The 13,135-nt window shown below is 52.0% G+C and overlaps 1 protein-coding gene across 3 annotated transcripts in view; it reads left to right on the forward strand.

The window, feature by feature from the left end:
- Nucleotides 1-6,370: 6,370 nt before the first annotated feature.
- ZBP1 (Z-DNA binding protein 1) overlaps nucleotides 6,371-13,135 on the forward strand; it is an 11,702-nt gene continuing 4,937 nt past the window's right edge. Inside the window, exons 1-5 of one of the 3 annotated variants that reach the window (XM_024750389.1) lie at nucleotides 6,371-6,579; nucleotides 9,287-9,496; nucleotides 10,079-10,144; nucleotides 10,545-10,718; nucleotides 11,903-12,064. In XM_024750389.1, coding sequence (XP_024606157.1) covers nucleotides 6,546-6,579; nucleotides 9,287-9,496; nucleotides 10,079-10,144; nucleotides 10,545-10,718; nucleotides 11,903-12,064 — 646 coding nt within the window. In that variant the 5' untranslated portion in view covers nucleotides 6,371-6,545. The remainder of the gene's footprint in view (nucleotides 6,580-9,286; nucleotides 9,497-10,078; nucleotides 10,145-10,544; nucleotides 10,719-11,902; nucleotides 12,065-13,135) is intronic. The other 2 variants (XM_024750391.1, XM_024750390.1) reach the window with 2 other exon arrangements.

Below are 13,135 nucleotides of genomic sequence, written 5' to 3' on the forward strand. Positions count from 1 at the left end.
CTTGCCATGACTGATAACCCTGAAAGCAAAACACTGAAACCATGATGTTCAGCTTATGAAAAGGCTTTTATTGAGCTCAAAATAATTAAATTTGCCTTTAAAAGCATCTAACTTGATTGAGTGAGCAAATGTAAAAACGAATTTTTAAAATTCATGGAGTTAGACTTCTGCCTGCTCTTTACAGGTGTGGGCAAATGCAGGGGAAGTCGCAAAGGATGGACTCAGGGCCCAGCTCTGTGATCATTTGATCTGGATTCAAATCCACCCCTTGTCCCTCTCCAGCTAGTTAACCCTTGGGGCCTCAGTCCCAAGAGGAGTTACTTGTGCAGAGCACTGAAGCAAAAGCCATCAGTATCCCCATCATACCTCCTTGGCCTTTTCCACTTCTTTCATGTGGGTCCAGCTGCCCACCATGCTGCAGGCCAGACAGGCTGGGGGATTGACACAGTTGGGAGCAGCCTCCTTCAGTGATGGGAGTGGAGGGTAAGCACCCCAGCTCCCTCAACCTCGGTGGGGAGCCCTGAGAAGATGTTCCCCATGCTCCCAGCATTCCTAGCGCTCCCTGCGGCACTGAACCCCAGGTGCCCCCAGGGGGCTTGCTCGATGGCGAAGCCCTCAATTAGCCCATCCTTCCCCTGTCCCAGGTCCCCACCACCCTCCCAGGGTTTCCCAGCATCACCTCCCAAATAACTACTTGCACTCAACTCTGTGCCTCAGACTATAAACTCTAAAGTGGTGGTGGGTGCAGTGAGAGATCAGAGCACCTTAGAGAGAAGAGCTCCCTGTGAGGAAGGCATGGAGGGGCTCCTGTGTGTCCGCTCAGTCACCAAGTCTTGTTTTTAACCCAACATAGCCAAAATATCATTTCAATCAATCAATATAAAAATTGTTAATGAGAACAAAAATTTTAAACATTGGACTCTTTTCTACTAACTTAGGTTTCTGTGTCTCCGAGGACTTAGGACAGGGCCCTGCTCATATGGACCCTGTGAGGAACTGAATATTTGGGTCCCCCCGCCAGCAAATTCAGTGTTGAAACCCTACCCCACAATGAGACAGTGTTAGGAGGTGGGGCCTTTGGGAGGTGATTAGGATTAAATGAGGTCATGAGGGTGGATCCCCCATGATGGGATTAGTGCCCTTATAAGAGTCATGAGACAGCTCGCTCCCCCTCACCCCCACCATCTGAGGACACAGAGAGAAGACGGGTATCTAAGAACCAGGAGGTAGATCTCACCAGACACCAAATCTTCCAATGACCTTGGACTTCCAGCCTCCAGAACTGAGAGATACATATTTGTTGTTTAAGCCACTTGGCCTATGGTATTTTGTTATGGCAGCTAAGCTGACTGAGACAGGCACACTCAGTCAAAGAAACTTTAGAAAAAAGAATAAGATATCAACCTTTTTCCTGCTAGATCTGATAAGTCACACTACGCAGCACTAAGCTGTCCAGCATAGAAAGCGTTGCTCCTTATCCTGTGGCAGGATGACAACGTACCTGTTCATAACAATGGAAATAATTGCTGAGAGCTTGGCTTCTAGAGCTTGATAGCCTGAGTTTCATCTCCATCAATTTCACCCACTGGCCACATGATCTTGCCCAGGTTACTTAATAATCTTTCTGTACCTCAGTTTTCTTATCAGATTTAATATTAAAATGCAGATTTAATATTACTTGTCGGATTGCTAGAAGAATTGAATAAAATAATGTAAAGCACTGGAAATAGGGTCCATAGGAAGCTCTAAATAAGTCAGTTGCTATCCAGTTGATAAGTCTTTAAAGAAACATCTTTGGGTCAAATTTTAGAGTACGTTACCCATTTAAAACTAAAAGAAGTTACGAATTAACTCATAAAAGTATTCTGCTGGTGCCCCATCTTCTACCCCATACTTGACAATACCCTGGCCACAACTCACCTTGGGCCACGATCCCCAAAAGACCAGGAATCCTGGCCCTCGCGATCTGTCTCTCTGCCTTTCCCCATTTTGTCTTCTAGGTGTAGAAGTCTTAGCACCTCAGGCCTACAGATGCTTCAAGAGCTTTTGAAAATGAACTCCAAAATATGGGGGGGAAAACCTTGCAAAATCAGAATCAATAAATGTTTAATTAAACATCTAGAAGACATGACATTATGTCAAGTTCATTAGCTGTTCCATTTAGTCGTCAAAAATTTTTCGTTATACTTCATTATATTTGAAACAAATTTATAGGTGAGACCTCTTCGTTGTGCAAGAATTCCCAAGAATACTGGACCCTCGGTGGAGGAATTGTGGCCAACTGTAATTAAATGAATTTCTTGTAGGCAAAGAATGTTGGAAGCAGCATTATCAAAAAATCTTTTGATTATAAAAATAAAAGTTAGTTGTGAATTCATTTCAATCTATTTTGGGGGATGTGGGGAAGGACTTCTAAAAAGAGTTAGTGGGGGAAGGAAGGGTGTGAAAGTAGCCTGATGCTGGCCACAGGTCCCTCCCCTGGACTCCACACAGCCTCCTTGTGGCCACAGCCCCTCTCCCCCGTCAACCTCCTGCCAACGCTCTCTGGCACCCCTGGCGGCCTCTCCCAATCCCCAGCCCACCTTGCATGAAAATCTTCCAGGAACTCTTCCTTTGCCCCGAGGGAAGATCACAAGTTTCAATCACGGCCTTCAATGCCCTGGCCCCTGGCCAACTCCCTGACTCATGTGACCCCTGCCCAGCTCCCCTTTACCAGCCAGCACTGCTGGGAGTTGGGGGAGGGGACCCAGGACTTGGCCTGAGTCACCCGTCAATCCCTCGATAGGGTAGTGTGGCCTTTTCTGCAGCCGACATGGGAAGTAGAGCCAGGAACTAGAAGGGGATGGGGGCTACAAGACCAGATGAGTAAATGGGACTGCTTGTCACTCAGAGAGGGACAGGAGGGTCATACCATGAAGATACGATAGCTCCTGTTTATTGAGCACATGCTACGTGCACGGTGCTCTGCTGGGACCTTCCGGAGCAAGATCTCGGATTAGCTTTGCCACAAGCCCAGGGTGGAGCTGCTGTGATCCCCTTTTACAAAAGGAGAAATGGAGGCTCAGAAAGAGTAGTGACTGGCTCCAGGCGCAGAGGTACGAGATCGGGGCCCGGGGATCAGAACCCCAGGTCTATCTGACGTGATGACCCAAGGAGGCTCACTGAGCTCTGCCTTGAAGGTCAGTGAATGGAGCCCAGGCAGATGCCTTTGGGGGCTGCACTGAGAACCCGCTGCCCGCTGCAGCCCCTGGTTGGGTCTTTGTCCTTCGCCCTCCGCTGGTAGCTCTTGTGATCTCGTGCAGTCCCTGTCTCTGGCCACCTCTGGCTCTCTGCCCTTTGCCCCTGGCCAAAGACACATTATTGTCCCCATTTGGTGCCTTCAGACCTTTCCACTCCCTCCCCCCGAGGTGAATTCACAGAGGAACCCTGATCGTAACATCCAGGCTGCCGGGTAGAAAGGAGACTGGGTTTTGCCAACACAATGTGCAGTAAAAATATCTCTCTTTTAAAAGAGAGAGAGAGAGAGATTTAAAGACTAGAGATCAGTAATGTGTAATTATCATCTGGTTTGGGCGGAGAGTTCTAATAGTTTCCAGAAAAACACAAGCCATGAAAAAGGAGTGTGCTTTCCAAGACAAAAAGGGATCTGGGCCCCAGCAGGCAGTAATGCCATCTTGGAACTCCTGTGGGCTTTGAGGTCCTTCCCAGGCAGAGTCGGGGGTCACCAGAGTCCCTGTCTCCCTTCCTCTCCCCTTTTGTCTTGCATGCTAGACGGGAGTCTCTGAGAGTGTGGGAACTGCCTTTGAACTCAGCCTCGGACCTTCTCAATACATAAGCTCAGGAGAACAGATATACTTCAAGGCATAGAGGAGGTTTCCTCGTTCCTTTCTTGGGGGGAAAACAGAGCCTTGCAACGGCAGGGACAGCTAAGTATCCTCTGATATCTGTTGTCAGCTATTTGGAAGTTAATCGATCCCTTAATTTTAGCTAGGTACCTGGTGGCCCAGAATAAAGATCTTTCCTAGCCTCCCTTGCTGGGCCATGGGACTGATGGATGTCAGGGGAATGTCTGTGCAACTTGTGAGTATTCTTAAAGGAGAGGTACCTACTCTTCTTCCCTTGCCTCCCTCCTGCTCTAAGTAATACAGTTGTGATGGCTGGAGCTTGAGCAGCCGTCTTAGAACATAAGGCCGCAAATGGCAGAGCAACAAGATAGAAGGGGCCTGGGTCTCAGCGCTATGGTGTGCCACACCACACCCGGACTGCCTACCAGACTGTTGTAGGAGAGAGACACAAGTTTCTGTATCGTTTAAGCCACTGATATTGCAGTTAAAGACAAACCTCATGGTCAAAATTACCTGGAAAATCTCTTAAATTGAGAAGAGGAAATGCAAGCTAATTAAAACTTTAAAAGTGAGAGCCCCACTTAGTGTGGTGAGATGCTCACAGCAGGTACATGGCTTCCATGAATTCCAAATTGCCACAAAATGCTATGGAAGATGGAGCCCACCCACATTAAATTGTTTTTTCTTTCTCTTTCTCTCTTGCTTTTTCCGCCCCCCCCAATGTCTAAAAGTTATATTATGGAGTTATGGAGATCCATCACATCACATTTTCTAAATGATGCAAATTTTGTGAACACCAACTAAAGGTCAGATAAACATGCTTTTTCTTATCTATTACCTTTGTTTTATAATTAAAGAAACCAAGGCTCAGGGAGGTAGTGACACACAGCGAGGGAGGGGGTGATGGGGACACAGGGGCACCGGAAAGGGCCATCCAAACATGTCCAGACAGACACGGGCCGGAAGCAAAGTCGACCCTCAAATCAAGCTTGAGTTCCTCAGCCGGACCTGCAAGCCCACCAGGCACCCTAGTCAAGGCCTAGGTCGGGGTGTCCATACTAAGGGGTCAGCAGCACGCAGGGAAGGAGCCAAGGAGCCTGTGTAGGAGAGGCATGGGGAATGGGGAGAAGCTGGGGTACATCCAGATGGAGTTGGGGTTTTTCTAGGGTGGGGGACGGGTGAGAGGCCCCCCTAAATCAGAGGGACCGGACGAGGGAAGCCGGGACGCAGGCTGGTGAGCGGGCGCCATCTAGTGGCTAGTTCAGGCACGGCGCCTCCCAGCCTCCCGCAGGGGCTCAGCAAGAGCCCGGAGGGTACCCCACAATCTCCCTCAACACCCCCAATTACTTCGCATTTAACATTAAGTTTACATAGAGATACACGTTTCTTTGGTTTTACAAGAAAAAAGGAACAAAAGCATCATCGTGGCTTCCTGTTTTTATTGAGCTGTCCAACACTCCCCCTTTGGTTGGAATGAAATCACCTGGGACTCTCGACCCTGCCTCCCGAGATTGGGGTTTAAGTGGTCTGCGTGTGGACTGGGCATCAGGATTTTTCCTGCTTGCTCTGCAAGGACAGCTTTGAGTCAAGTCTCCAGGGCCCTTTCCATGGCTATACTTGCTCCTGAGCTCCTCCCTTTGCAGAAACGCTAGGGATGGGGTCCCCCTGGGAGCCTGGGCCTGGCACCCCCTCTCCAGCTTCTGCAGCTGGGATCCCAGGCCCAGGGGCTTCCAGGGTTGAGTTCTTGACACTCTGGGCTGCCTCACACAAAGCCGTTCACCTCTGTAGACCTCAGTTTACCGTTCTATTATCTGGACCAGAACAGTGGCTCTGAACTGCTTGGGGCAGGGGGGGTGTCAACGGCCCCTTTGAGAATTTACAAAAGCGATGCATCCTTCTTCCAGAAACAGGTAAGTGGGTGTCCAGCTGTGTTCATGACTGTAGAAGGCATGAATTAACCCTTTTGGCCCTCACTACCACCTCCTGAGGTTGCTACTTGTATTAGCCCATTTCATAGATGAGAAAACTGAGGCATAAATAGGTTAAATAACTTGCTCAAGGCGCCACAGACAGTAAATGGTGGGGCTGAGTTAGAACCCAAGCATCTCTGTGGCCTTGGACAAGTGGCCTTACTGACCTAAGCTTCAGTTTCCTAAGAAAAGAGGCCAGTACTAGCCCCTACCCTGTAGATGATTCAGGGGCACACGAGATTGGAAAGCACATAGTAACTACTCATTAAAGAGGGTTGTTGTTTTGATATGCACAAACGCAGGCACCCACCCAGGTGTCTTGGCCTGAGTGTGGGGCTCAGGGTGGGCAGCGGTGGGAAGTCCCCTGGCCCCAGAGGAAGCGCTGGTCTTGCCCAGCTCAGCTGTTCCCTGCTAGCATCTAGCTGGAGGCCTAACTGTGTCTCGCTCTTCGTTTTCGATTTTGTTTCCTTCAAAAGCCACACACAGAAGTTTCATTTTCTTTTTCTCCGGAATCTGATCAGCTTGGGCTGACTAGGCATCTGTTTCCGGGGGGTGTGAACAGCTGACAGCTGGCTGGGTGAAGCTGGAATAGCTCCACAGCTGCCAAAGCACCGCCAGGACCACAAAAGCACACCCAGCCTCGACCGGGCCCACCTTCTCCAGGCCACGGGGTCGGAGAGCCTGCCACTGCCCTCAAGTCACCTGGGCTCGCAGTCAGCTCGCTGCCAGCATGGCTGAGGCCCCTGCCAGCCCAGGAGACGCAGGTACGTTCTTACTTCTAAGGAACAGTGGGAGTGCCCGGGTGGGACTTGCACCTTTTCTCTGGTTCCTTTTCTTGGTCCAGATTAGAGTCACGAGAGGACAGTATCTGAAAGCACAACGGTAGTAAGAAAGAGGGACAGAGGGCACTGCATCAGGTTCAGAGCCTTGCTCTGCCCAGGCCTCTTGCAACATGCCTCGCGTGCATTTTGCAATGACCCGCAGGCCCGATGAGGTTTCCATCTTACGTGTGAGATCACTGAGGCTTGCAGGTGAAATGACTCAGGGGACCACGGCAGAGCCTGGGGCCTTAACACCCGTCTTCACACTCGTTTTGAGGAAGGACAGAAGTTGTCTGCTAAGAGGGGCAAGTGCATGTATGTGGTTTTCCTCCTGCTGCATTCATTCCTCGGATAGCACTCTATTCCTGCAAGCACATGACGCAAGTTAACTGTTATTGAGCGGTGCATTTTTCTAGGGTCCCCACTGAAAGCGCGAGGGCTGTGGGCTGGGACGCTTTTTGTTTGCCTTTTTTTTTTTTCTTTTTTTGCGGTACACGGGCCTCTCACCGCTGTGGCCTCTCCCGTTGCGGAGCACAGGCTCCGGATGCGCAGGCTCAGCGGCCATGGCTCACGGGCCCAGCCGCTCCGCGGCATGTGGGATCTTCCCGGACCGGGGCACGAATCCGCGTCCCCTGCATCGGCAGGCGGACTCTCAACCACTGCGCCACCAGGGAAGCCCTGTTTGTCTTTGTTTTGTGATTGTTAGCTACTTAATCCTCACCACAATCCCTGAAGTAGCTGCTCTTGCACCATTTCACAGATAGAGAAACTGAGGCCCAGAGAGGTCACATAGCTAGTAGGTGGCAGAGCTGTGCTGGGGAGGGGTGCCGACTGGGTGTGACCCAGGACCCCAGGCTGGTTCCCAAGCTCCTGTTGCACATCCCCAACGAGACATGTCAGGGGCACTCGGTAACTGAATTTAACTTGCTCCCCGGCAGATTTTCCTTTTAACTGACGTGTCACTTACACCTCATCCATTTCACAACTTCCAGTTCACCAGCCTTAAGACTCAGCAGGTGACGTCAGCCCCACCATGGACCCCATTTTCCCTTTGAGGTCAGGGCACTGGAGGGGGAGGAGGAGGCTCCCCCAGGGGCAGGTTTTTTAAGAATCAAAACTCTTTTTAAAACTAGGCAAAGCCACAGTGGGTTGGATGGGTATCCCAGTTGAGGGGTAGTTTGGTGGGTGAAGGGGTGGGTGACCCCACGTGTTCTAATTGCACATCACCTGCGCCCAGAAGGACGCAAACATTCCAACCACAAGGGCAAGGCCACGGTGTCCAGCGCAGAGTTGGCAAATGGGTTGTCCCTTCCCCCGCTAGTGCCGCCCACTAGGAATCCAGGAAAAACCCAGAAGGTAAAGGATTGGGTTGCTGCCCTGGAAGGGGACCTAGGTCTTCCCAAGAAGGGACCTGCTTTGCATTTTCCTCAGGGTTCTCGGGGCAGACATTTCCTCTCCCCAGCCCCTGGCGCTGCAGGCCCCGTGTCTGACCAGTTCTCTCACTCCCCACAGGGCAGCTGGCTTGGGTTTATGGGAGCCTGTCTGGGAGGAGTAGGGGCCATTTGGAAAGTTCCTCGTTGAAAAAAAAAGTTTCTCATCCCTTGCCCAGGTCATCTGGGCAAACACCTACCCAGTAGTGTACGCTCACTTTTTCACTCAGTCACTCCTTCATTCAAATGCTATTTCCTGAGACCCTACTGTGTGCCCGGCCCCATGCTAGACACTGAACCACTACACTGAACCTGGCAATCACAGCAGGGGATCCTTGGGGACACTCTGCAGGGGACCCACACACACCCAGCACCCCACCCACTCAGGGCATCCAGGACAGCCTCCCAACGATGGAGTCTGAGCAAGACCTGAGGTGGAGTACCCATTGGACAGGTGGAGGGAGGGAACATTGCTCCTAACAGAGGGAAGAGCATGTGCAAAGGCCCAGGGGTGGGTGTGTCTGAAGGGAATGCAGACAGGTTGGCCCTTGAAGGGAAGCTGAGGGCAGGTGAAGACGAGGCTGGCAGAACCAGGAGTTGGTGGCGTTGCTGTCATCCGGGAGATGGTGGTGACAAGGAGTAGAAGGTAGAGGCAACGAAAGGAGAAGAGAGGATTTGAGGCAGCCAGGGACAGTGTTGCTAGGACTCTGGGATTGGGCATCAGGGTGAAAGATCCATTTCTGAGCGGCTGTTGGGTTCCTGGTGGGGATGAATAGTGACATCGCCCGAGTGGATTGTGAGCCCAAGAGGACGGGCAGATTCTACCGGGAGGAGAAGGATGGGGGATGGAGGACACCGGGCTGGGCCTCACTCCCCACCCTCCCCCCTTCCTGTGCTCTGCCCCACCCTCCAGCATCCTGCCACCTCCACTCCCCTCTCTCTGAGGACGTCTGAGAGCTGAGCGTTCCCACCTGCCCTCCAGCACTCACTCAGGTGGGGGACGCTCGGAAGGCCTGGCACCGCCTCTGGCCACCAGGCTGTCCAGCCAAGGTCATTTCTGAGCAGCCCATGTGCCCCTCCCTGTACAGAGATGCTGGTGGATGTCTGCTCAGACCTCTGTGCCTGCCTCTGCCCTGGATCCCTCTCCTGGAGGGCCGCCAGCCCAGGCTGGGTAGTTGGGGGGACTCAGTTCTGTCTCTGCCCCTGTCTCCCTCCCCAAGACCTTGAGCAGAGGATTTTGGAGGTGCTGAGGGACTCTGGCTCCCCTGTGAAGACTGCCCAGCTGGTAATGAAATGCCAAGTGCCCAGGAAGAAACTCAACCAGGTCCTCTACAAGATGCAGAAGGAGTCAAAGGCAGTCCTGCTCGTAGGCCCCGCAACGTGGTGCTTGACCAATGGTGGGACCAAAGAAGTCGTTCCTGCAGAGCTGGGTAACCTGCCACCCCGGGACAGGGGCAGTTGGAGGAGGCGGGTGTTGGACCCAGCACGAGCTGTCCTGGCAATGGCCTAGCCCAGATTTGGGCCTGGGTTCAAATACAGGCTCTGCCCTCAGGGACACATGATGTACCCTCACTGCATCTTGATTTCTTTTTCTGGCCAGTGGAGGTAACAGTAGGGCTGCTTTGTAGGGTTGCGAGAGGATTTGATGCAAAGGGCTGAGCCTAGTGCCAGTATGTAGTAGGTGCTCAGCAAAACATTAATAATGATGATGATGGAAGTAACAATATGATAATAATAGAAGAGCCGTAGCATCGCACGAGATCCACTTTTCTAGTTCTGGTGCGGTGCCCGGGGGTCCTCTAGCCCGCACACAACCCCAGAGGGAGTAGATGGTCTTCTCCCCAACCCCAAGCCACACAGCTGGAAGGGAGCGGAGCGGGCTTTGAAGCTAAGTTCCTTCTGAGTTTGGAGCGTCCATGCGCTAGGGGCTTCTACAGAGCAGCCCACCTCTGTCTGGTAGGGTCCCCATCCCCTCTCCCGCTCGGCTGACCCCTGACCGTCTTTCTTCCCAGCAGAGAGGCCCCAGAAAGATGCAGTTGCAATTCCCCGGAAGCCTGGTTCTGAGCTCAGTCAGCGGCGTAAGCATCTTGTTTCCTTTCAGCTCTTGTTTCCTCTGACCCCAAACTCTCCTTGGCCACTCGAGAAGTTACAAGTGTTCAGGGGCCACGGCCCACCCACTCACAGGTCCCCACAAAGCGTTCGGAGGCAAGACTCTGTCTTTCGGTGAAAGAAGCTAAACGGCTGAGAGACCATTTGATGGTACTGTGTACCTAGCACGTGCCAGGCACTGTTCAGAGCCCCTGACGAGTATCCCCAGCCCCCAGAACAACCTCTATGGTCCATTATAATTATGCCCATTTTACAGATGAGGAAAATGGGCACAGAGGCTGCGTCTGTCCCAGGTCACACAGCTGGTAAGCGGGGGAGCGGATTCGGCCTCCGGGGTCCTCCTTAACTACTTGCTGTCCTGCCTCCCAGAGGAAGAGATCTTCCGGTTTCTGGAAGCCCATGGGCCCCATAGAGCCCTGATCATTGCCCAGGCCCTGGGAATGAAGACAGCAAAGGAAGTCAACCCAGACTTGTACGCGATGAGGAACAAGCACCTCCTGGACTTAGACCAGAAATCAAACACTTGGGCTATTTATCGACCAGGTAGGCCCTTTACCTGCTGCCCACACCTGGACGGGGCAGAGGGCAGAGCTGTGAAGAGAAAGCATAATACCCAATACCTGGTCCTTGCTGGGCTCCCGCTAAGCTCTTTGCCTGCCCCACCTTGTCAGAAGCTGGCTGTGCTCTTGCTGACCCGTCCCTGGAAGAGGGTTCCAGGAGGGAGGGGCATGCTGGCAGGAGTAACCAGGGAGGGCTTCCTAGAGGTGTGGCCCACCCCTGACTGTATCAGTCCTGGGGCGCAGGTCCCAGCCTGAGTTTGCTAACAGTCTTCTGTAAGCACTTTGCCCAGCTTGGAGTTTTAAGGCTGCTGAAGGAATAGGTTAGGCTGAGCTCAGATACCCACAGGGTGGAGTCCCAGAACCGACTTACCCATTACATGCAGCAGGTACCGGGCCTAGAGCCCACAGTGCTTTTAGGGGGGGTCACAAAAATGCTCTAGTTTCTCTTAAAATCAGAAGAAAAAATGAGTATTATAGTAACGATGAATAGCTAATGACTCTAGCCAAGATTATACTTGTCTATATCCCAACGCAGTCATAAAATGTAATTTTTAATATTTTTTATGGATGTAGGGGCTCACAAAGGCCCAGGAGCCAAGGGCTCCCGAAGGCGGGAATGTGGTCCCGTGTGTGGAGCCCACGTGGGGCTGACACCCCTGCTTATGGTACCCAAGGAGGATCTCAGCACCCTAGGCCGGATGTTAGACACTGGTGACAAATCCACGTTCTTAAAAATGCCTCATGAGTCAAGCAAAGCTTATCCCATGGCCAGAAACAGCCTGTGGACAGCCACCTTGCATCCTTCCCTAAAGGAAGAGAGGACCCTGGAAGCAATGGTTAGGGCTGTGGGTTCCTCGCACTGAGAGGTACAGAGGGTGGGCGAGCATCAAGGCACCTGCCATCCTCCCAGGGTGGCAGAGGACACAGGGGTCGGGTGGCCTGCGGGACAAAGTCCGAGCAAGGCTCGTCTGTGATACCTGCAGTGTTTGGTAAACACTCCACTTCCTGGGGCCCACCTTGGACCTACTGACTCAGAACCCCGGGGTGGGCCCCTGGGAATCTGTGTTTTAACCAGCTCCCCAGGAGATTTTGATGCTGCCGACTAGTATTTGGAAGTTCTGACTCCTAGAGAGATACAAAGGGATTGAGTGGAATGTTACTTTGCAGAAGGTTCTACAAACCAGTCCACCCCAGTTATTTACCAGCAAAATCCAATCAACATGATCAGTCAGAATGGACTGAACAGCCACATTTCCATTGAGAACTCCGAAGCCATCCAGATTGGACACAGGAATGTCATGGTGAGAAAAATGGCCTCTGGGGAAAATGGTGAGTCCTCTGAAATGTCCAGGAGAAGGGACCTGTCGGGGCATCTGCTCCATCTGGGTGGGGGCAGGGAGCGGGGGGCATTCAACCTTCCAGGGAGAAAGGGCAGCTTTCAGATCTCCAAGGTCCTTTCTGGCTTTCTCAGGAATAAGGATGTCCCTCCTTGTGCCTGGATCAAACCTCTCCTGCTTCCCCTTCCTGCCGACATCTTTTGCCTCATTTTCATCGGGACCCAATATTTTCCCACAAGAAACAACTCAGTTCACTCTTCCTCTCTAGGATGTCACAAGGGGTCGTTGGAGCATTCTGTGTGTCCCGAGACACTCTTTTTTCCCATGTGTTAACGTCTCAGAAACTGGGATGCATTGTATGGGTGCATCCGAGCTTTGGTGAAATACAGTAAGCAAATGGGTGCCTGCTCCATGGCAGGCACTGTGGGCAGAAGGGACAGGGTCACCCATCAGTCCAGCCATGGGACGTGAGCGAGAGCGCTGGCCCCAAAGCTGGAACGCTCCCTGTGACCTCGAGAGAGCCCTTCCCTGCTCCAGGCCCCAGTTTCCCCAACTGTGAAATGAGGAACTTCATTCTAGAGTCTAGATCGACCTTTCCCCAGCTTTGGTCCTCTGAGCTCCACCTCCCTAATTTTGGCCACGCCCATGGCGGATTCTTTACACCATGTTGTTAAATGGTTTACTTTTTATTCTACTCAAATTAATTTTAAAGTAAACTTTTACAGCATTTCCTTGAAAACTACGAAGGTTACCATAAAAATAAATGCTGACAAAATAAAACAATGTCAGAAGCTCTGAGGGCTCCATGTCAACAGCAAGTTAACCCCAAAGGAGACTTTCTCCTGATGGGCCCAGAGGACTGAGAACAGCTAGGAAGCAGAGGATGTGCTCATTGTCTGGGTTTTCAGTGCCCCAGTGACACCCCAGGCACCAGTGGTAAAAACCCTGGAACCCCACGCTACCTGTTCTGCCGGCCCACCTGCTCTCCAATCCAGACCCTGAAGTAATCACTCCCAGTCTGATGGTGTCCAGAAATAATCCCGAAGCCTGTCTCCTCTGTCCA

The sequence above is a fragment of the Neophocaena asiaeorientalis genome, unplaced genomic scaffold, assembly GCF_003031525.2.
Source record: "Neophocaena asiaeorientalis asiaeorientalis breed wild unplaced genomic scaffold, Neophocaena_asiaeorientalis_V1.1 scaffold606, whole genome shotgun sequence".
Lineage (NCBI taxonomy): Eukaryota > Metazoa > Chordata > Mammalia > Artiodactyla > Phocoenidae > Neophocaena > Neophocaena asiaeorientalis.